General features: G+C 45.1%; 1 protein-coding gene across 3 annotated transcripts in view; it reads left to right on the top strand.

Annotated features, from left to right (window-relative positions):
* phf14 (PHD finger protein 14) overlaps nt 1-22,906 on the top strand; it is a 444,962-nt gene extending 422,056 nt beyond the window's left edge. For 2 of the 3 annotated variants that reach the window (XM_070881023.1, XM_070881022.1), the window contains exon 18: nt 22,628-22,906. In XM_070881023.1, the coding sequence (XP_070737124.1) occupies nt 22,628-22,717 (90 nt within the window). In that variant the 3' untranslated portion in view covers nt 22,718-22,906. The remainder of the gene's footprint in view (nt 1-22,627) is intronic. The other variant, XR_011593351.1, reaches the window with a different exon arrangement.
* Nucleotides 22,907-23,951: the final 1,045 nt, after the last annotated feature.

The following is a 23,951-nucleotide window of genomic DNA, read 5'->3' as shown; positions in this document are numbered from 1 at the left end:
TTTTCCTGCCCTCTTGTGCAGCAGAGCCACCCACAGTGCCATGAACTTGACTGCTGCTACCCTCCCCTGATGAGTCATCCCCCCCAACAGTACCCAAAGCGGTGTATCTGTTTTGCAGAGGGATGACCGCAGGGGACCCCTGCAGTACCTTCCTTGCACTGCTCTTCCTGTTGGTCACCCATTTCCTATCTGGCTGTGTACCCTTTACCTGCGGTAAGACCAACTCACTAAACATGCTATTCACATCATTCTCAGCATCGTGGATGCTCCAGAGTACATCCACCCGCAGCTCCAGTGCCACAATGCAGTCCGTCAGGAGCTGCAGGCGGATACACTTCCCGCACACGTAGGGACACCGGAAGCATCCCTGACTTCTCACATAGTACAGGAGGAGGATAACACATGTCCGAGCTTTCCTGCCATGACTTAACCCTAAGATAAACTTAATTTGGCAACAACAATGTAACTTACTGATAAAAGAAAAAGAAAAACTACTTACCAATCACCAGCCAATCACTTACCCCCTTGGCTGTGACATCACTTTTCGATTTCTTTCTACTTCTTTTTTGCCTTCTCAACCCTGCTGCAGCTGCACCAGCTGGTCTCTCCGACCACGAACTGCTGCCGGTCTTTTATAGGCCTCCCCCACGCTGCCTCACGAACGACTGCTGCTCCCCGCTGGCCTCTCCGACCATGAATCACTGGCCTATTGAGATCACAGAATTGTGGAATTACCAATATAGGACTTCCGATCCATGCCAGTGAGCAGACTTCTGCACATTTATGCAAACCTGTCATGTTCACTGCCATCCAAATGTTTAAAGTTCAGGCTGAGGCAGTCCAACTTTGTCCTTTGCATAGTTGAATTGCAAGTAATAGAAAGCGAAAGTGGTCTGAGGATTCCTTCTTCATTGTGAAGATATACTGCTAATTTCTGTTGGTTCAAAGCTGCTCAAACTGTATGGTATAACCAACTTATAAAATTTACTCAGTCAGCTGTGTTTAGGAATTATTATATTAAGGCTGATAACAAAAGGTGTAAAGTCCTGTCCCCTCAGTACAGATTCACACGAGGCATGTAGTGAAGTCAAGGTCACTCTGGACCTGCACCTTTATTTCACAGCTCTGGAATGCTGCACTTGCCTGAGACCTGTCCTTATATACCTGTCTCTTGCAAGTGCACCCCTGGTGGTAAGGTATGCTGGTGGTTAAGATCATATCTTATTACAGTCATGTATAGCATGTTAGGATAGTTATATATAATAATGTAAGATACATGACATCACCCTCCCCCAAGGTCTTATTGTCTTTATAGGTTCAGTCTCTCAGATGGTCTACGCTCTCGCGTGGAGCATCTGAGTTGTGGTTCAGTTGTTTGCATGGCGTCTGTTTTTCTTTGGGTGTGGTTGCTGGTATCTCGCCTGGGCTGTCTGTTTCGATTGGTGTGATTGTTGTTGGGATTGCCCTTTCCTCAGGTTGTTCCCTCTGTCCACCAGGTGTGGTGCGAGTTCCACATTGCAGTCTGCCTCTGGTTCCGCAGTTTTGTTGGTAAATCTGTTTTTGACTTGGTCTACATGCCTCCAGCAGGTTTTGCCATTGTCCATTTGTACTACCAATAGCCTGTTTCCTTCCTTGCCCGTTACTGTCCCTGCAAGCCATTTGGGACCCCTGCCATAGTTTAGTACAAACACTTTGTCCCCTATCTCATTCCATCTCCCCCTCGAATTTCTGTCATGGTACTCAGTCAGCTTACGGCGCTTTGTGTCAACGATTTCGTGCATGTCTGGGAGGATTAATGAGAGCCTTGTTTTTAAAGTCCTTTTCATCAACAGTTGCGCGGGAGGGGATCCCAGTCAGTGAGTGCGGACAAGATCTGTATGCCAGCAGCAGTCGCGACAGGCGACCCTGCAGCATGGGACCTTGGATTTTAAGCATGCCTTGTTTAATGATTTGCACTGCTCTCTCCGCCTGGCCGTTGGAGGCCGGCTTGAACGGTGCCGTCTTGACGTGATTTATGCCGTGGTCAATTATAAAGTCTTGGAATTCTGCGCTGGTGAAGCATGGATCATTGTCACTGACCAATGTGTCAGGGATTCCGTGCGTTGCAAACATGGTTGCGAGGCTCTCCACAGTGGTGGAGGTTGTGCTCGAGTTTAAAATGGTGCGTTCGATCCACTTTGAAAATGCATCAACAAATATGAGGAACATTTTGCCCATGAATGGGCCCGCATAGTCTATGTGCACCCGCGACCACGGTTTGGTAGGCCAGGGCCAGGGGCTCAGTGGAACCTCCCTGGGGGAATTGCTGAGTTGGGCACAAATGGTGCACCTTCGGATGCAGAGCTCCAAGTCCGCGTCAATACCAGGCCACCAGACGTGGGATCTAGCTATGGCCTTCATGAGAACGATCCCCGGGTGCTCGCGGTGGAGCTCCCGGACAAATGACTCTCTGCCTCGCCGAGGCATGACTACTCGGCTGCCCCACATCAGGCAGCCTGCTTGTAGTGATAGCTCATGCATGCGCCTGTAAAAGGGTTTTAATTCCTCGGGGCAGGTATCGCGAGCCTCTGCCCAGTCACCGGTTAGGACACATCTTTTTACTAAGGATAATGTGGGGTCGCTGGCCGTCCAGGCTCTGATTTGGCAAGCCGTCATGGGTGAACCTGTGGACTCAAAGGCATTGATTGCCATGACTATCTCTCAGTCCTTTTCGTCAGACCCTTCCGTGGTCGCCAGAGGTAGCCTGCTGAGCGCGTTGTCTGTGCCTGGTCTGTGCCTTATTGTGTAGTCGTAGGACGCCAGCATGAGTGCCCACCGTTGAATTTGTGCCGAGGTGTTGGCGTTTATTGCCTTGCTCTCGGATAGGAGGGACGTGAGGGGCTTGTGGTCGGTTTCTAACGCGAACTTGGCCCCGAAAAGATATTGGTGCATCTTTTTGACACCGTACACGCATGCGAGCGCCTCCTTCTCTACCATTCCGTACCCGCGCTCCGCCCGCGAAAGTGACCTGGAGGCATAAGTTATGGGTTGTAATTTGCCCGCACTGTTGACATGTTGCAAAACGCACCCGACCCCATACACTGACGCATCGCATGTGAGAACTAGCTTTTTACCTGGGTCAAAGAAAGTCAAAACACTGTTGGAACACAGAAGGTTGCGTGCCTTATTGAAGGCGCGTTCCTGGGTGTTCCCCCAAAACCAATCGCACCCCTTCCTGAGTAGCACGTGGAGAGGCTCCAGCAGCGTGCTTAAGTTCTGCATAAAGTTCCCAAAGTAATTGAGTAGCCCGAGAAAGGCGCGCAGTTCTGAGACATTCCGGGGCCTGGGTGCCAGGCGAATTGCTTCTGTTTTGGACTCTGTTGGGCGGATTCCATCAGCGGCAATCCTTCTGCCCAAAAATTCAACCTCGGGTGCGAGAAACAGGCACTTGGATATCTTGACTCGCAGCCTACCCGATCTAACCGCTTTAGTACTTCCTCCAAATTACGGAAATGGGAGTCGGTGTCCCTGCCCGTGATAAGTATGTCGTCTTGAAATACAACCATCCCCGGGATGGACTTGAGCAGACTCTCCATGTGCGCTGGAATATGGCAGCTGCTGACCTGGTGCCGAATGGGCATCGATTGTACATGAAAAGGCCCCGATGTGCCTTAATGGTGGTGAGTAGCTTGGATTCCTCGGTCAATTCTTGCGTCATATACGCAGATGTGAGGTCTAATTTTGAGAAAAGTTTACCTCCAGCCAATGTGGCAAATAAGTCCTCCGCTCTGGGCAGCGGGTACTTGTCCTGTAGGGAGACTCTGTTTATGGTAGATTTGTAGTCCCCACAGATTCGTACGGATCCATCAGGCTTCATGACTGGGACGATGGGACTTGCCCAGTCGCTAAATTCCACAGGTGATATAATGCCTTCCCGCAGAAGCCTGTCTAGTTTGTGTTCAATCTTTTCCCTCATCACATAGGGTACAGCTCTGGCCTTGTGATGGACCGGTCTAGCATCCTGTGTGATGTAGATTTTGACTTTGGCCCCTTTGAAAGTGCCCACACCTGGCTGAAAGAGATGTTCAAATCGCTTTATAACTGTTGAGCAGGAGGTCCGTTCCTCTAATGACATGGCATGAACATCATCCCGTTTCCAGTTTAGTTTTGCCAGCTAGCTTCTCCCCAGCAGTGCTGGGGGGTCTCCGGGGACAATCCACAGGGGAAGTCGATTCACTGTCCCTTTGTGTGTGACAGAGAGCATGGCGCTGCCGAGGACTGGTACGATTTCTTTGGTATAGGTCCTTAGTGTGGTGTCGACCCTTGTGAGTTTTGGTCTGTCTCTTTTATGCGGCCACAGTTGTTCAAATTGTTGAGCGCCCATGAGAGATTGACTCGCTCACGTATCCAGCTCCATGTTGACAGATATCCCATTGAATAAGACCTTCATCATTATAGGAGGCATCCTGTAGGAGCAGCGGCCATTGATCGTGTTGACCCGCTGTATACCAGTATCCCGGGTACTGTCCCCACCATCTTCTGGTCCGCTTTCCGACCCATCCGATTCGTATACCAGCCGAGCTGCCGTTTTTTTGCACATGCGGGCCAAATGCCCTGTATACTCACAATTTCTGCAAACAGCCTGCTGAAATCGACATCCCCTTGACGAGTGCCCACCCCCACACCTCCAGCACAGACCTGTTCCATTGTTCAAAGAGTTCCCAAAGAATGACCTGCGTCTGGCTGATCTCTCTTGAGCTTCTTTCAGTTTGTAGTTGATTGCTCGCATTGTGGGTTGATGAGGTGTGAACGGCCGTTCCTGTGGCCCTTGGTGGCTTCTGCCTGCTGTCGCGAGCCTGTTCTCCCGGTTTTGTCTGTGTGTGGGGGTAGCAGCTTGTTTAGTGCTGTGAACAACTTCTTCCGATATTTCGTTAGTTGTCGTACCTGCATTGTAAATCAACCTCATTTCTTCTTCCCCTACCAAGAATGTCTGTGTAACCAGTGCTGCTGCCTCTCAGGTCAGGTTCTTGGTCTCTATGAGCTTTCGGAATATGCCTGCGTGGCCTATTCCTTCAATGAAAATGTCTCTCAGCATTTCTCTCCTCAGTTCATCGAAGAACTCACATAAACTAGCCAACCTCCGAAGTTCCGCCACGAAGTCGGGTATGCTCTGGCCCACACAGCGCTGTAGTTGTAGAACCTGTGTCTGGCCATGTGTAGGCTGCTCGCTGGCTTCAGGTGGTCTCTTACCAGTGTGCTCAATTCTTCAAACGACTTGCTCGCTGGTTTCTCGGGTGCTAACAGATCCTTCATTAAAGCGTATGTTTTCGAGCCACAGTTGGTCAAGAGATGGGCTCTTCTCTTGTCTGCCTTATCGTCGCCTAACCAGTCTTTGGTTACAAAGCTTTGCTGGAGCATTTCTATAAAGTCCTCCCAATTGTCTCCCGCATTGTACTTTTCATCTGATCCGTTGTTCGCCATTCTGTGGATTCTGTAATCCCGTAACCCGTCGCCACTGTAAAGTCCTGTCCCCTCAGTACAGATTCACACGAGGCATGTAGTGAAGTCAAGGTCACTCTGGACCTGCACCTTTATTTCACAGCTCTGGAATGCTGCACTTGCGTGAGACCTGTCCTTATATACCTGTCACTTGCAAGTGCACCCCTGGTGGTAAGGTATGCTGGTGGTTACAGGTCATATCTTATTATAGTCATGTATAGCATGTTCGGATACAGTTATATATAATAATGTAAGATACATGACAAAAGGAGCTTTTGTACTGGTTCTTAGGATCCTTGAATTTTGGGTTGGGAATTGTGTGAAAGTCTGAGACTTAGATTCAAATTTATGCATTAAAAATCTCTCTAGCAGCTACTTGCGAGAGAGCCACTGTCATGGACTTGCCATATCAGGCTTAATTTTAATAGTGTCACTGCATGCTTTCCTCTCCTTCCACCCCTCCCCACCATCACCACCACCCCACCACCCATAATAAGATGTTTTTGACAGAAACTGTCATCTCTTTTTCTAATTGGTATGAATAATTACATTTCTGTTTTATTTACATGGTCAAGACTCAGTCTCCTGTGACCAAGCCGCTCCCTCCCTATTTGTTATATATAAAATGGACTCAGCTTATGCCATTTCATGTTCAGAGTTTGATTTGCCTTTCACATTTATGCATCCAACAGAATTTCAAACTGATTTTTTAAGTTATCCATAATTTTGCATACAGAATATTGTGCTGAATTATTTATATATTCAGGTGATTAGTCTTGGAATTAAACTCCACATCTTAAGTGTATCTGGAATTTCACACCTAGCTGAAACAGTACAAAAGAATGAAATTCTCATTAGTAGCAGTCAAGCCAAGTACATATGCACCGTAGTTTAGTCATGACATTCAAGTTATTTAGTAATGTAGTAGTTTGCTGGAAATCACCAATAAAGCTTGTCACCGAACTAGAAGAGACGGATATTACTTTGGGTAGAGATAAACATAACGTGTACTGGATGTCGCATTCAATCAGACCATAGTAAGTAAAAGAACAATTCTACAAAAGGCAGATAAAGGACTTCTTTGACAATAAAAGAGGGAAATCAGTTACTATCAGAAATTTGAAATATTAATACGTTTCAATTTTTAAACTTGATCAGAAGTTTTAGCATCGAATAGATGGAATTTCCCCCATGAAGAAGTGGAAATCAGTACTGAGGACGAAGGGCAAAAGTATTGGAATATTTAACATTAGTTTATTCTGTTGGTGAGAGACACGGAAGCGATGTCGGGCTGGATGTTAACTCAGAGGTGGAGAGAGAGCGGGGGGGGCTGCTTTGAGGTCACAAAGCTGGAAGAACAGGTTTTCCGAAGGTCGTGCCGAATCTACCCGCAGGACCTGCTTAGCATTTTTTATCTCTGTTTCCCAGCCGTAGCCTGCCAGGTTGAGAGGCTGGCTGACTGTTGAGCAGGTAGGCCTTCGGCACCAGGTCGTAACCGGGGAGCGGAGAGGAGGGAGAGGGGGATCGGAAAGACCAGAGGTGGGGGTGGGGTTCCGAGCCCAGAGTGAAGATCGGAGGTTGGGGGAGGTCGAAGGTCTCGAGGCCTGGTAAACTAGACCAGCTGGGGCTAAGTTTAAAATGGTGGTTAAAAATGAGGCATGCAGCCTCATTACAATATTTAAATTCCCAATCCGCCTCCTGCGTCTTTTTACCCGGGCTCGGCACTGCTACCGACTCCTGCGAAATTCCGCGGGGGATTAGTGGCGGTGCTAACCAGTAGCGCCCTGGGCCGCTGCACCGGTGATGACGTCTTTCAGATACATTTCACAATCTTCCAGCCCCGTAACCCTCCGAAATATCTGTGCTCCTCTAATTCTGGCCTCTTGAGCATCCCTGATTTTAATCGTTCAATCATTGGTGGTCGTTCCTTCAGCTGCCAAGGCCCTAAGCTCTGGAATTCCCTCCCTAAACCTCCCTGCCTCTCTACCTCTCTGTCCCCCTTTAAGACGCTCCTTAAAAATCTACTTCTTTGACCAAGCTTTTGGTCATCTGCCTTAATTTCTCCTTTTGGGCTCGGTGTTAAATTTTGTGAAATATAAGTAGTTGTTGTTGTAGACTATATATACTAGTTCCATGGGATCTTTTACATCTTTTATGGGGATTAGTATCTCATCTGAAAGGTGGTATTGCAACCTTGTAAAATTGCACGGAAGTTCCTAGAACAATATGTCATGGAACCAACCAGGAAACAGGCTATTTTAGATCTTGTATTGTGATATGAGACAGCGTTAATTAGCAATGTCTGCATCTGCGTACATACAGAGGCTGAACCCCAGGACATAGTCGACATATTTACTGAGGCGTACGAAAGCATGGGCCTTATGCTAAACATCCATAAGACAAAGGTCCTCCAACAGCCTGTCCTCGCCACACAGCACTGTCCCCCAGTTATCAAGATCCACAGCGCGGCCCTGAACAACATGGACTATTTCCCATACCTCGGGAGGCTCTTATCAACAAGAGCAGACATTGACGACGAGATTCAACACCGCCTCCAGTGCAGCCTTCGGCCGCCTGACGAAAAGAGTGTTTGAAGACCAGGCCCGCAAAACTGCCACCAAGCTCATGGTCTACAGGGCTGTAGTAATACCTGCCCTCCTGTATGGCTCAGAGATATGGACCATGTACAGTCGACACCTCAAGTCGCTGGAGAACTACCACCAACGATGCCTCCGCAAGATCCTACAAATCCCCTGGGAGGACAGACGCACTAACATTAGCGTCCTCGACTAGGCCAACATCCCCAGCATTGAAGCACTGACCACACTTGATCAGCTCCGTTGGGCAGGGCACATCGTTCGCATGCCAGATACGAGACTCCCAAAGCAAGCGCTCTACTCGGAACTCCTTCAAGGCAAATGAGCCAAAGGTGAGCAGAGGAAATGTTACAGGGACGCCCTCAAAGCCTCCCTGAAAACATCCCCACTGACACCAGGGAGTCCTTGGCCAAAGACCGCCCTAAGTAGAGGAAGTGCATCTGGGAGGGCACTGAGCACCTCGAGTCTCATCGCCGAGAGCATGCACAGGCAGCAGAAAGAGCGTGAGCAAACCTGTCCCACCCCCCCTTTCCCTCAACAAATATCTGTCCCACCTGTGACAAGGACTGTGGCTCTCGAATTGGACTGTTCAGCCACCTAAGGACTCATTTTAAGAGTGATAGCAAGTCTTCCTCGATTCCAAGGGACTGACTATGATGATGATGAATTGGCAATCTCATGGTAAAGGTTCCTCTGGGGCAGAGCGATAATAATATGATAGAATTTTACATTACGTTTGAGAGTGACTTGCCCATATCCGAAACTAGACTCTTAAACTTAAATAAATTATTATGGGGAATAAGGAAATGGCAGAAACGTTAAACAAATATTTTGTATCTGTCTTCACAGTAGAAGATGCAAAAAGCATACTTAAAATGGTGGGGAACCAAGAGTCTAATGAGGGTGAGGAAATTAATGTAATTAATATAAGTAGAAAAAAAATACTAGAGAAACTAATGGGACTAAAAGCCAACAAATCCCCTGAACCTGACTGCCTACATCCTTGGGTTTTAAAAGAGGTGGCTGCAGAGATAGTGGATGCATTGGTTTTGATCTTTCAATCCCTAGATTCTAGAACAGTCCCAGCGGATTGGAAGGTAGCAAATGTAAAACTGCTATTCAAGAAAGGAGTGAGAGAAAATGGAACTGCAGGCCAGTTAGCCTGACATCAATCATTGGGAAAATGCTGGAATCCATTGTTAAGGAAGTGATATCAGGGCACTTAGATAATCCTTACATGATTAGGCAAAGTTAACATGGTTTTATGAAAGGTGTAAGTGGTTTTGAATCACCCTTCTTACAATAGTTCTAGACTCCGAAATTATAGTCCTGAACAGTAATATACAGTCATAGACAGATCTTTTTGGTTTCAACCGCCACAATGCTTTTATTCAAGTTAAAACACACCACCCAGTAAAAACACACCCCGGTAGTGTGATACAAACAAACACAGTACAACACACAGTCTGGCCTGTCTAAAAAGGCCCCTAACGCGAAGTACCCACATCTAAACCACCCCAGCTCGGATACAAAATTGCACCACTGAAATCTGTCCAACTGAACGTGCGTACGCTTATGATCCTTGCAAAAATCTCCCCACTAAAACCCCTAAGGCTTGGTTGGGGCACACGACACACTTTCACACTATGCGGTGGTCTTAAAGATGCGTGGGCTAGGACAAATGCTCACCAATTACCCCTCTGGCTTACTCGCTGCTTCTCCTGATGAGACATATCATCTGGGTCCGTACCAAGCTGTGATATTCAAGTCCAGTCTCAAAATCAGCTTCCCAGTCGGAGTAGCAAGGCTCTCTGGTGTTTCTTCTCTCTGCCCCAGACGGAGTGCTTAGTCCTTGTGCATTGCAAGCAGGCATAGAAGAGGGGAGAGAGAGAGATGGCTTCCAACTGCCGTTCTCTTATACCTGCAAGACTGCTAAAAGTCCAACTGTCCTTCCCACCACCTGAGGCTGTCCAACTGAAAAACAAACTTAAGTCTGTGCCTGTTCCTTTGTCAACTGGGCTGTCCCTTGTTGTGTGGCTCCGATGAGTCTGTGGTCAAAATAGCTTTCCTTTGTCTTTCGATGGCCCGAAACCCCGGCACTTTACTTAATGTCTCATGATGGGTTCCCATACCATGACAAAAGGCGCTCATCAACCATGATGTTCCTGCTTTCAGACATTCTCATTCCCGCCTAGCTGATGTGTATTCAAGTTAAACATGTTTGGATCTGCCCCAGCCAGCTCTTCTGCTGTACAGTGAAAATGTGTCCAAGCAAAGTTAAAAAAGTTCACAAAATTTACGCTGATGTTTTTGCCGAATCTTACAAAGGAAAATCGTGTTTGACAATTTATTAGAGTTTTTTGAGGATGTAACTAGCAGGGTAGATAATAGGGAACCAGTGGATGTAGCATATTTGGATTTCCAAAAGGCATTCGATAAGGTGCCACATAAAAGGTTATTACACAAGATAAAGGTTCATGGGATTGGAGGTATTGTATTAGCATGGATAGAGGATTGGTTATGGACAGAAAAAAAAGAGTAGAGATAAATGGGTCTTTTTCAGGTTGGCGGACTGTAACTAGTGGGGTGCTGCAAGGATCAGTGTTTGGGCTTCAGCTATTTACAATCTATATCATCATCATCATCATAGACAGTCCCTCGGAATCGAGGAAGACTTGCTTTCACTCTTAACATGAGTTCTTAGGTGGCTGTAGAGTCCAATACAAGAACCACAGTCTCTATCAAGGTGGGACAGACAGCCATTGTAGGAAAAGGTGGGTGGGGAGTCTGGTTTGCCACACGCTCCTTCCGCTGCCTGCGCTTGTTTTCTGCATGCTCTTGGCGACAAGACTCGAGGCGCTCAGCACCCTCCCGGATGCACTTCCTCCACTTAGAGCGGTCGTTGGCCAGAGACTCCCATGTGTCAATGGGAATATTGCACTTTATCAGGGAGGCTTTGAGGGTGTCCTTGTAACATTTCTGCTGCTCACCTTTGGCTCGTTTGCCGTGAAGGAGTTCCGAGTAGAGTGCTCGTTTTGGGAGTCTCATGTCTGGCACGAAATCTATATTATTGACCTAGATGAAGGGACCGAGTGTAATGTATCTAAGTTTGCTGACGATACAAAGCTGGGTGAGGCAGTAAGCAGTGAGGAGAACACCAACGTTTCTGCAAAATGATTTAGATAGACTAAGTGAGCAGGCAGTAAAGTGGCAGATAGAGTATAATGTAGGGAAATGTGAGGTTATTCTATTCTTTGGCAGAAAGAATAGAAAAACAGAATATTTTTTAAATGGTGAGAAACTTTTAAATGTTGGTGTTCAGACAGATTTGGGTGTCCTTGTGCAAGAAACACCGGAAGCTAGCATGTAGGTACAGCAAGCAAGAAGGAAGGCAAATGGCATGTTGTCCTTTACTGCAAGGGGGTTGGAGTATAAGAGTAAGGACGTCTTGCTACAATTGTACCACACCTGGCGTACTGTGCACAGTTTTGGTCCCTTACTTGCCTTGGAGGCGGTACAACGGATATTCACTAGATTGATTCTTGGGATGAGAGAACTGTCTTATGATGAGAGATTGTGTAGAATGTGCCTATATTCTCTGGAGTTTAGAAGAATGCTGGAACTACTCAGCAGGTCAGTCATCATCTGTGGAGCGAGAAACAGAGTTAACGTTTCAGGTCGATGACCCTTACCAGTTCCTCTTATTTTTCCTTTCCCATATCCTTATCAAATTCTGGCACCATTTGAGGATCTAATAAATAATAAAGGAGATATCTATTTTAAAGTTAAATTTGCAGGACAACAAGGCTGGCATGTATGTATTGGGCATCTGAAAGCAGCATCCTGAAGACGGTGAAAGATCATTTGATATTACAGTGATCATTAACACTCATTGTTGCTGCAACAATCCTATTAATTCTCAGTAAGCCATTAGGCATGCTATTACACATTATCATCATTTAACAGAAACCCAAAAATATATTTGCTAACCATTGCCTAACCTGTGCCATGGTAATTAGGAAGAGGGGGAATGGGAGAAAAAAAAATCTAAATATGATATTTTATGAAGCTGGATGCAAACCAGAAGATGCATTCAATTCAGGTGGTAAGGGCGTCATCTAAATCTACTTATATTTGAATGGTATAAAATCAAATACATTGAAATATATCCAAACTCACCTCCTCCAGATCTGTTTAGAGCAAATGTAATAATTAGTGCTGCCACGTATATACTTGAACTCCGTTGTCTTGTCAACAGTGGAGTTCAAACTCAAAACCACAGTCGTGTAAAGGGAATCCTGTATAGGCAATCCTATGACCCATTTCATTTTCAAATATTTTATTAAAATTCATTTACTATGAACAGGAATGTTAAATTAAGTTACCTAGGGATATTTTCTACTGTTGACTAATTTTAGCAAAAATGTAGGTGTGAATGTAAATCAGGGACCAGCTTTATACTCATGTCGTTTTCAATAAAATTAGCAAAAGACAGAAAATATATCAACTGGTTACATTACCAAGACTTCTGACAGTTTCAGAATAGTGCATATTTGAATCTCAGCATCATAAATGGACACATAGACTTTGGAGTGACAATTTCCAAACAGAGACTGGGGTTAAAAGTTAAATAGCTGAGAGCAGATGATTCGAACAAGTCATGTTTCTAAGTTTGATATGATATCCCTTGGCAAATCACTGTTTGTATATATGATTGATTATGTCTTTTTAAAACAAAAACGATCAAACTATTATACATTGCCATTGTTTGATAATATTTGGAGCTAGTGTTTTATTAAACTACAAGAAATTGCACCTTTATGTGCATTAACAAACACAAGTCAAGGATTTAAAGCATCATTATCACTTAATTGGTGAGAGAACCCTTAATAACTTTGTGTTACCCATAATTCCCTTTGCCTTATCTGCATGTACTTTTGTGTGTTGCTCCTCTGCACTTCTCTTCTTAGGCAGTCGCTCGGAGTCGAGGATGATTTGCTTCCACACTAATATGAGTTCTCAGGTGACTGATGAGACCAATGCGGGATCTACAGTCTCTGTCACAGATGAGGCAGGTGGTAGTTGAAGGGACGGGTGGGAGGGGTGCTTGGGTTGTCGTGCGCTCTTTCCGATGTTTATGCTTGGCTTCTGCGTGCTCCAGGCAAAGAGACTCTAAATGTTCGGCGTCTTCCCGGATGCTTCTCCTCCACTTTGAGTGGTCTTGGGCCAGGGACTCCCAGGTGTCGGTGGGGACATTGCACTTTTTCAAGGAGGCTTTGAGGGTGTCCTTGAAGCATTTCCTCCGCCCATCTAGGACTCACTTGCCGTGTCGGAGCTCTGAGTAGAGCGCTTGTTTTGGGAGCCTAGTATCAAGCATGCGGACGATGTGGCCCATCCATCGGAGCTGATCGAGCGTGGTCAGTGCTTCGATGCTGGGGATGTTGGCCTGAGGGAGAACACTTGACGTTGGTGCACTTATCCTGCCAATGAATTTGCAGGATCTTGCGGAGGCAGCATTGTACTTCTCCAGTGATTTGAGATGCCTGCTGTACATAGTCCATGTCTCTGAAGCATGTAGGAGGGCGGGTATCACTACTGCTGTGTGGACCATGAGCTTGGTGCCGAGTTTGAGATCCTGGTCTTCAAACACTCTCTTCCTCAGGCAATCGAAGGCTGCACTGGTACACTGAAGGTGATGTTGGACTTGTCATCGACATCTGCCCTTGTTGACAGTAGGCTCCCAAGGTATGGAAAGTGGTCCACGTTGTCCAAGGTCTCGTCGTGGATCTTGATAATCGGGGGGGGCGGGGGGGGGGCAGTGCTGTGTGGCGGGGGCAGGTTGGTAGAAAACCTTTGTATTACAGATGTTTAATGTAAGTCAAATACACTCTTACATTTCGGTGAAGGTGTTGACGATGGTTTGGAGTTCAACCTCCGAGTGTGCGCAATTCAAGCATCGTCTGCATATTGTAATTCAATAACAGAGGATGGGACGACCTTGGATCTGGACTGGAGGCGACGGAGGTTGAATAATTTCCGTTTGTTCTGTAGATTAGCTCCACTCCAGCGGGGAGCTTATTGAGGGTGAGATGGAGTAGTCCCAATGTCTCCATAGGTTTTGTGATCACTTGCTTTTTCTCTCTCTGATTGCTTTATCTTCCTCTTCTTTTTGCAGTTTGTCACCCTCTCTGTTCGTACTTTCTCCTCCCACTAAAAAGTTATTTATTTTTTAATAGTTTGATAAGTCATACTACTTGATCCTATGGTAAGATAGCAAGGCCTTTTTGAGTGAGATGTATTGAATTAAAGTTCAAACTTTTAATGCTGTCTTAGAGCTTCATATATCAGTCCTGCCATCCCGGGAATCAGTCTGGTGAACCTTCGCTGCACTCACTCAATAGCAAGAATGTCCTTCCTCAGATTAGGAGACCAAAACTGTACACAATAGTCAAGGTGTGGCCTCACCAAGGCCCTGCACAACTGCAGTAAGATCTCCCTGCTCCTATACTCAATCCACTCGTTATGAAGGCCAACAGGCCATTTGCCTTCTTCACCACCTGTTGTACCTGCATGTCAACTTTCAGTGACTGATGTACCATGACACCCAGGTCTCGTTGTACCTCCCCTTTTCCTAATAATCTGTCACCATTCAGATAATATGCTGCCTTCCTGTTTTTGCCACCAAAGTGGATAACCTCACATTTATCTACATTATATTGCATCTGCCACGCATTTGCCCACTCACCTAACCTGTTCAAGTCACCCTGCAGCCTCTTAGCATCCTCCTCACAGCTCACACTGCCACCCAGCTTAGTGTCATCTGCAAACTTGGAGATATTGCATTCAATTCCTTTGTCTAAATCATTAATGTATATTGTAAATAGCTGGGGTCCCAGCACTGAACCTTGCGGTACTCCACTAGACACTGCCTGCCATTATGAAAAGGACCTGTTTATTCCTACTCTTTGCTTCCTGTCTGCCAACCAGTTCTCTATCCACGTCAATATATTACCCCCAATACAATGTGCTTTAATTTTGCACACTAATCTCTTGTGTGGGACCTTGTCAAAAGCCTTTTGAAAGTCCACATACACCACATCCACTGGTTCCCCCTTGTCCACTCTACTAGTTACATCCTCAAAAAATTCTAGATTTGTCAAGCATGATTTCCCTTTCATAAATCCATGCTGACTTGGACCGATCCTGTCACTGCTTTCCAAATGCGCTGCTATTACATCTTTAATAATTGATTCCAACATTTTCCCCACTGCTGATTTCAGGCTAACCGGTCTATAATTCCCTGTTTTCCCGCTCCCTCCTTTTTTTAAAAGTGGGGTTACATTAGCTACCCTCCAAACCATAGGAACTGATCCAGAGTCGATAGAATGTTGGAAAATGACCACCAATGCATCCACTATTTCTAGGGCCACTTCCTTAAGTACTCTGGGATACAGACTATCAGGGCCTGGGGATTTATCAGCCTTCAATTCCATTAATTTCCCTAACACAATTTGCTGACTAATAAGGATTTCCTCCAGTTCCCCCTTCTCACTAGACCCTTGGTCCCCTAGTATTTCCAAAAGGTTATTTGTGTCTTCCTTAGTGAAGACAGAACCAAAGTTTTTGTTCAGTTGGTCTGCCATTTCTTTGTTCCCCATTATAAATCCACCTGATTCTGACTGCAAGGGATCTTTGTCTTCACTAATCTTTTTCTCCTCACATATCTATAGAAGATTTTGCAGTCAGTTTTTATGTTCCCTGCAAGCTTTACCCTCATACTCTATTTTCCCCCTCCTAATTAAACCTTTTGTCCTCCTCTGCTGAATTCTAAATTTCTCCCAGTCCTCAGGTTTGCTGCTTTTTCTGGCCCATTTATATGCCTCTTCCTTGGATTTAACACTATCCCTAATTTCCCTTGTTAACCACGGTTGAGCCACCTTCCCCATTTTATTTTTACGCCAAACAGGGATGTACAATTGTTGAAGTTCATCCATGTGATCTTTAAATGTCTGCCATTGCCTAACCACTGTCAACACTTTAAGTATAATTTGCCAATCTATCCTAGCCAATTGACGTCTCATACCATCGAAGTTACCTTTCCTTAAGTTCAGGACCCTAGTCTCTGAATCAATTGTGTCACTTTCCATCTTACTAAAGAATTCTACCATATTATGGTCACTCTTCCCCAAGGGGCCTCGCACAACAAGATTGCTAATTAGTCCTTTCTCATTACACATCACCCAGTCTAGGATGGCCAGCCCTCTAGTTGGTTCCTTGACATATTGCTCTGGAAAACCATCCCTAATACACTCCAGGAAATCCTCCTCCACCGTATTACTACCAGTTTGTTTAGCCCAATCTATATGTAGATTAAAGTTGCCCATGATAACTGCTGTACCTTTGTTGCACGAGTCCCTAATTTCTTGTTTGATGCTATCCCCATCCTCACTACTACTGTTTGGTGGTCTGTGCACAACTGTCACTAACGTTTTCTGCCCTTTGGTATTCCGCAGCTCCACACATACAGATTCCACATCATCCAAGCTAATGTCCTTCCTTACTATTGCGTTAATTTTCTCTTTAACCAGCAACGCTACCCCACCTCTTTTTCCTTTCTGTCTATCCTTCCTAAATGTTGAATACCCCTGGATGTTGAATTCCCAGCCTTGGTCACCCTGGAGCCATGTCTCCGTGATGCCAATTATATCATATTCGTTAATTACTGCTTGCGCAGTTAATTCGTCCAGCTTATTATGAATACTCCTCGCATTGAGGCACAGAGCCTTCAGGCTTGTCTTTTTAACACACTTTGCCCCTTTAGAATTTTGCTGTACTGTGGCCCGTTTTGATTTTTGCCTTGGGTTTCTCTGCACTTCACTTTTATTTTTCTTGTTTCTATCTTTTGCTTCTGCCCCCATTCTACTCCTGCATAGGTTCCCATCCCCCTGCCATATTAGTTTAACCCCTCCCCAACAGCACTAGCAAACACTCCCCCTAGGACATTGGTTCCGGTCCTGCCCAGGTGCAGACCGTCCGGTTTGTACTGGTCCCACCTCCCCCAGAACCGGTTCCAATATCCCAGGAATTTGAATCCCTCCCTTCTGCACCACGCCTCAAGCCACGTATTCATCTGAGCTCGCGTGCAATTCTACTCTGACTAGCACAAGGCACTGGTAGCAATCCTGAGATTACTACCTTTGAGGTCCTACTTTTTAATTTAACTCCAAGCTCCCTAAATTCAGCTTGTAGGACCTCATCCCATTTTTTTACCTATATCGTTGGTACTGAAATGCACCACGACAACTGGCTGTTCGCCCTCCCCCTCCAAAATGTCCTGCAGCCGCTCTGAGACATCCTTGATCCTTGCACCAGGGAAGCAACATACCATCCTGGAGTCTCGATTGCGGCCGCAGAAACGTCTATCCACCTTACAATAGAATCCCCTACCACTTTCGCTCTCCCACTCTTCTTCCTGCCCTCCTGTGCAGCAGAGCCACCCATGGTGCCATGAACTTGGCTGCTGCTGCCCTCCCCTGATGAATCATCCCCCCCCAACAGTACCCAAGGCGGTGTATCTGTTTTGGAGGGGGATGACCGCAGGGGACCCCTGCACTACCTTCCAATGCTCTTCCTGCTGGTCTCCCATTCCCTATCTGTCTGTGTAACCTTTACCTGCGGTACGACCAACTCAATAAACATGCTATTCACGGCATCCTCAGCATCGCGAATGCTCCAGAGTGAATCCACCCGCAGCTCCAGTGCCGCAATGCAGTCTGTCAGGTGCTGCAACAGGATACACTTCCAGCACATGTAGTCGTCAGGGACACTGGAAGCGTCCCTTAGTTCCCACATTGCACAGGAGGAGCATGATACATGTCTGGGCTCTCCTGCCACGACTTCACCCTTAGATTACTTAATTTGGCAACAATATCAAACTGATAACGAAATAAAAAGAAGAAAAAAAGATTAAATACTCACCAATCCACCAGCCAATCACTTACCCGCTTGGCTGTGACGTCACCTTTCGATTTCTTTCTACTTTTTTGTTTACCTTCTGCCCCTGCACCTGCATCAGCTGGCCACCTCCGACTCTCGGGCCTTTACAGGCCGCTCGACTCCCCGAACTCCCACTCCTGTGGCTGCCTCCTCCGACTCTCGGGCCTTTATAGGCCGCTTGACTCCCCAAACTCCCGCTCCTGTGGTCTCCTCCTCCGACTCTCGGGCCTTTATAGGCCGCTTGACTCCCTGAACTCCCGCTCCTGTGGCTGCCTCCTCCGACTCTCGAGCCTTTACAGGCCGCTTGACTCCCCGAACTCCCGCTTCTAGAGGAGACCACATCGTGAGCAGTGAATACAGTATACTAAATTGAAAGAAATACAAGTAAATCGCTGTTTCACCTGGAAGGAGTATTTGGGGCCCTGGATGCTGGGAAGGGAGGAGGTAAAAGGGCAGGTGTTGCATCTCCTGTACTTGCACAGAAAGGTGTTGTGGGAAGGGTAGGGGGTACTGGGGGTGACTGCAGAATTGACCAGGGTGTCGCGAAGGGAGCGGTCCCTTCGGAATGCTGAAAGTGGAGGGGAAGACGTGATTGGTGGTGGGATCACGCTGCAGTTGGCAGAAATGGCTGGTGGGGTGAAAGGTGACGACAAGGGGAACCCTGACATGGTTCTGAGAGAGAGAGGAAGGGGTGAGAGTAGAGATGCGGGAAATAGAACAGACACGGTCGAGGGCCATGTTAACCACGGTGGAGGGGAATCCTCTGTTGAGGAAAAAGGAAGACATGTCAGAGGCACTTGTGTGAAAGCTGACTTCTTCAGAGCAGATGCGACGGAGACAGAGAAACTGGGAGAATGGAATGGAGTCCTTACAAGATGCGGGGTGGGAGGAAGTATAGTCCAGGTAGCTGTGGGAGTCAGTGGGCTTATAGTGGATACTGGTAGAGAGCCCATCCCTATAGATGGAGACAGAGAAGTCGAGGAAGGGTAGGGAAGAGTTGGAGATGGACCATGTGAAGGTGAGGAAAGGGTGGAAATTGGATGCAAAGTGAGTGAAATTTTCAAGTTCAGGGCGAGAGCAGGAAACGGCACTGATACAGTTATCAATGTTTTGGAAAAAGAGGTGAGGGAGGCGACCCGAGTAGGACTAGACCAAAGAATGTTCCACATATCCCATGAAAAGGCAGGCATAGCTAGGACCCATGTGGGTTCCCATAGCAACAACTTTAATTCGGAGGAAGTGAATGGAGTTGAAGGAGAAGCTGTTCCATGTAAGAACAAGTTCAGCCAGGCGGAGGAGGGTGGTGGTGGATGGGGACTGGTTGGGCCTCTGCTCGAGGAAGAAGTGGAGCGCCCTCAGGTCATCCTGGTGAGGGATGGAAGTGTAGAGGGATTGGAAGTACATGGTGAAAAGGAGACGGTTGGGGCCGGGAAACTTGAAACTGTTAAAGTGACTGAGGGCGTCGGATGAGTCGCAGCTGTAGATGGGAAGAGAGTGGACAACGGGAGGAAAAAAAGTCGAAATGGGAAGAAATATGTTCTGTGGAGCAAGAGCAGGCTGAAATGATGGGTTTACCAGGGCAGTCCTGTTTGTGGATCTTGGGAAGGAGGTAGAAGCGGGCTGTGCGGGGCTGGGGAACTATGAGGTTGGTGGCAATGGAGGGAAGATCTCCAGAGGAAGTGAGGTCAGTGACAGTCTGGGAAATTATGGCTTGATGTTCAGTAGTGGGGTCATGGTCCAGGGGGAAGTAGGAGGAGATGTCAGAGAGTTGGCGATCAGCCTCTGCAAGGTAAATGGAGGTTTGCCAAACAACAACAGCGCCACCCTTGTCAGCAAGTTTGATGACAAGGTTGGGGTTGGATCTGAGCGAGCGGAGTGCTGCAAGTTCAGAGGGAGGTAGGTTGGAGTGAGTGAGGGGAGCAGAGAAATTGAGACGGCCGATGTCCCGTCGGCAGTTTGTAATGAAGAGGTCCAGAGAGGGTAAAAGACCAGAGGGAGGGGTCCAGGTAGAGCAAGATAATCGTCACAATATTTGTTATAGTTCTCAAAAAGTGAATTAATTATATTAGCTAATTGCTAATTCCATCCATGGGAAAATTGAATCTACATATAGAAAAGAGGCAAAGGTTGTCAAATAATTGTGCCTTAACATGTGGTGTATGCTTTGTTAAAAGAAGCATTTTCTAGGAAGTAGGCATTTTAAAGTTACATGGACTTTGTAAAGCGTTAATTTTACTGTCAATCTTCTCATCTGTTTAGACATGGAGTGTGAGCGCCATTTGTTACTGTTTAGGACAATATCAGTGTTTTGATCTGTTCTGTTAACCCTTTACCCTATAGAATAACATATCTGGCAAATACCATTCTCTGATAAGTAGTTTGAAGGTCAATTAAATGAACTTCTGCTGTAAATCTTCCTCTTAATTCTTCAGCAAAGGTAACATTCACAAGATAGTTTTTCTTACTAAATGATTGCAATTGAGCATGGCAATCTGAAAAAAAATGAATGTCGTGGCTGTCCCATTTTGTAATTACAATCAGTACAAGCTTTCTTTCATAGGGATGTTACTGGAAAGCTCACCACACGCAATCTTATTTCTTCCCTCGTGGAAACCAATAAAGATGTACCATCGAGGGCACAGTTGTATGTTGTAGAAAGCCCTAGGGGGTGCATTTTCCTGACAGCTGCTTCACAATGCTTCACAAAACAAATGTCAACCTTGTCGAGGCTGTCATATAAAAATGATCCATGTAGTCATGGTCTCCTTTTCCCTGGATAATAAACAGCTGTCTTTGCTTTGCAGTTGCAATGTCAAAATCTGCAGTCTATTATAAATATTTTATATCTGCCTATAAAGCAATTGGTGCAAGGCTTAACTGTTCACAATCTCATGTTTTACAGTGGGTTGAGGTCTTGCATACATAGGTCACCATACAACTATTTTCAGGAGACCACCATCATCCATTAGAGTTGACACTGCTGAAGGACAATGTGGAAGTCAGTCTTTTGCTGAAATACAGTGGACACTGTCTACAATCCTATATTGGAAGGAATACAGTAATTTTATCCCAGCAAGAAGCATGTTATAGAGAGATTATTTTTTTCCTTTCACCTGGTATTTTTATTAGTGAGGCCATAGTAACTAGGTTGTGGCGTGCCTCAAAAATAAAAAGATGAAATCCAAATGTTGAAAATACACAGCAGGCCAGTCAGCATCTGAACGAGAAAAGATAAATTAACATTTCAGTATTGCCTGACTTCTCTTCTTACTCCTAACTTGCCTCCCCTGATATTTTAATTTCCTGTGAACAGCTGTCTCACTGATTTTGTTGTGGGCATTTGTGCATTTCTTCATATCTCCCCACACTACAATTTATTGAATCCTAAAAAAAGATTAGTAACCAAATGCATTTTGAAACTTGTTGACAATAGGTAGCTCCTGGCATCATATTACAGCGGTTTTCTTAGAAGTGAATGCATTGCTAAAGAACATTATGACACTACTTCATTTAAATAATTACCTTACAATGGATGCACAGTGACTGGCGTGCAGAACTTCTTAAGTTAGAGTTATGGATGATCGCTAGCATGGTCCACCCCTTATTCTGAGACTGTGACGCCTAGTTCTGGACTCCCTAATCAGCAGAAACAGCCTCCCAACATCTACCCTGTCAAACTCCTTAAGAATTTTCTATGTTTCAATGAGATCACCTCTCACTCTTCTAAACTCTAGAGCATATATGCCGAGTCTACTCAAACTCTCCTCATAGGACAATCCCCTCATCCCTGGAATCAGGCTAGTAAACTTGCATTGCACTCTCTCTAAGGCAAGTATATCTTTCCTTTTGGTAAGGAGACAAAAATGTACACAGTATGCCAGGTGTGGTTTCACCAAGGCCCTATATAATTGTGGGCCGCCCCGACCTGTGTGAGAACACCACCCGGAACATCGGGTCCTTCATTGAAACATCTGTGAACTCTCGTAGTAGCAAGTCATCCTCGTTCGAGGGACCGCCAATGATGATGGGGAGCATGCAGCTGTCTGACACGATTTTTTTTCTCCTATTTTAGTCTTTGACTGAATTTCAGATAACATATGGTGCTACCAGTAATTGGAAAATTGGCAAGCTTGTCAGGAAGCTTTGGTGGAGAGTGCATAAAATACAACACAGAAGCATAAAATGTCTGTGAAATAAGATTTATAGCCACTTCAGCTGACTGAAGTAACTGACTACAGAATAGAAGAATATTTTGTCACCACAACTACCTGGTGCTATTAATTCTGAGGTCGTTGATGAGACTTTTATAAACTTTATTTTCAGTCTACTGTTTCAAATTAACTGTTAAAATGAGCTTCAATGCTGCTTTGTAACTGGAGGAAATGATCTTTTGATTTTATTATTGTGGCACAAAGTGATAAACTGATAGAATTAAATTTTTCAGTTCACTGAATAACTATCAAAAAGTGATCTAAACATCTTGGTAGTGTTACCGTGGTATAGAATTGATACTGGAGTAAGAATGGTAATTTTTTTGTAAACTTCCATTTTCACAGGAAGATGATGAAGAGCTTGAGGAAGATGAAGAAGAAGGTGAAGAAGAAAATGTTTTAGAAGAAAATGATTTCACCCCAGTAAATGAATAAGATAAGAATAGTATAACTTCAGCAAATTGAAAATAAAAATGCTACAAGCTTCATCTTGAGGTCTACCTTTAAAAATAGTAGTTTGGCATCTGCTTTGTTTTTCAATACAACTCTAATCAAAAATTAAGTTGTGTGTTAATTCCATGTCTGTAAACCTGTTAATAAATACCTCAAAAACGTTTTTAAAAATTGTGTGTGTATATAATCCCTTGAACCATTAATCAATTTATTTAGCATTTATGTCAATAAATGTGGCCCATGCTCAGAGTCAAATGGTAACTAGAATATTGAGTTACTCTGATACCACTTCTTTTAAAATCACACTCTCTCAATGTGATGTACTGGAATTACAAATTATTGTACAAGTTAAAACCTTTAGTGCAATAGATTTTCAGCATCCGTGGCCTGTTTTTTGTTAATTAATGTACAGTACATGCAGTGCCAACGTGGTTTTAATCACTCCTACAGTTTATGCAGGCTTGAATGGTACTGTTTTCTTTTGTGACATACCTCAATAGAACATTAATATGCAATTTTTAAATTTGGATGATGCTGGTATATCCAATATAGTTGGGGGTTCAAATTATAGCTGCAAAACTAGAAGGATTTAAAATTTGGGTTGCCATTGGAGCAATACTTCAAAACTACACTGACGGTGCAGTCACACTCCACAAGGAAGCACTTTATACCATCACCAAACTTGGAGTGTAAATTGCGTGCCAAGCCCCAAATTGATTCCAAACAGAAGCAGAATGAGATTACCTGATCCAGGGAGCCTCACTCAACTTGGTTCCGGATCAGATCAGGTCCTGATGCTAGATTCAGCCTGCATTTATCAACCTGCAGTTAGTATGTTAGTATACCCTTAACTTCTCATGGCAGATAGATGTTCTTACTGTAATTTATTAATTTACATTCATTTTATTTTAAGTTTGCAAGCTGATTTAGACCAAGTACTTGCTGGAAAAATACATTAAATTGGCTTTTATTATTTACAGTGATTATTCGGATATATGGATCAAATGCTATTAATCAATATCTAACATGTTTTCCCCCCCACTGATCGGTTTGTATTGGTAAGTTGGAACAATCATTTGAGAAAAAGGAAGAATGCCTAAAAAATTCCTTCAGATATAACAGGAGTGCCTACTCTCAGCGTTGCTCACCAGCACTTCACACAGCTGAGCAATGCTAACAGCAGGCTCACCTCATGACGAATGTTTTTTTTGAGTGT

This window comes from Pristiophorus japonicus, chromosome 5 (genome assembly GCF_044704955.1).
Source record: "Pristiophorus japonicus isolate sPriJap1 chromosome 5, sPriJap1.hap1, whole genome shotgun sequence".
NCBI lineage: Eukaryota > Metazoa > Chordata > Chondrichthyes > Pristiophoridae > Pristiophorus > Pristiophorus japonicus.
Note: the sequence above shows the minus strand (reverse complement) of the source record. Positions and strands in the feature narration are given on the sequence as shown.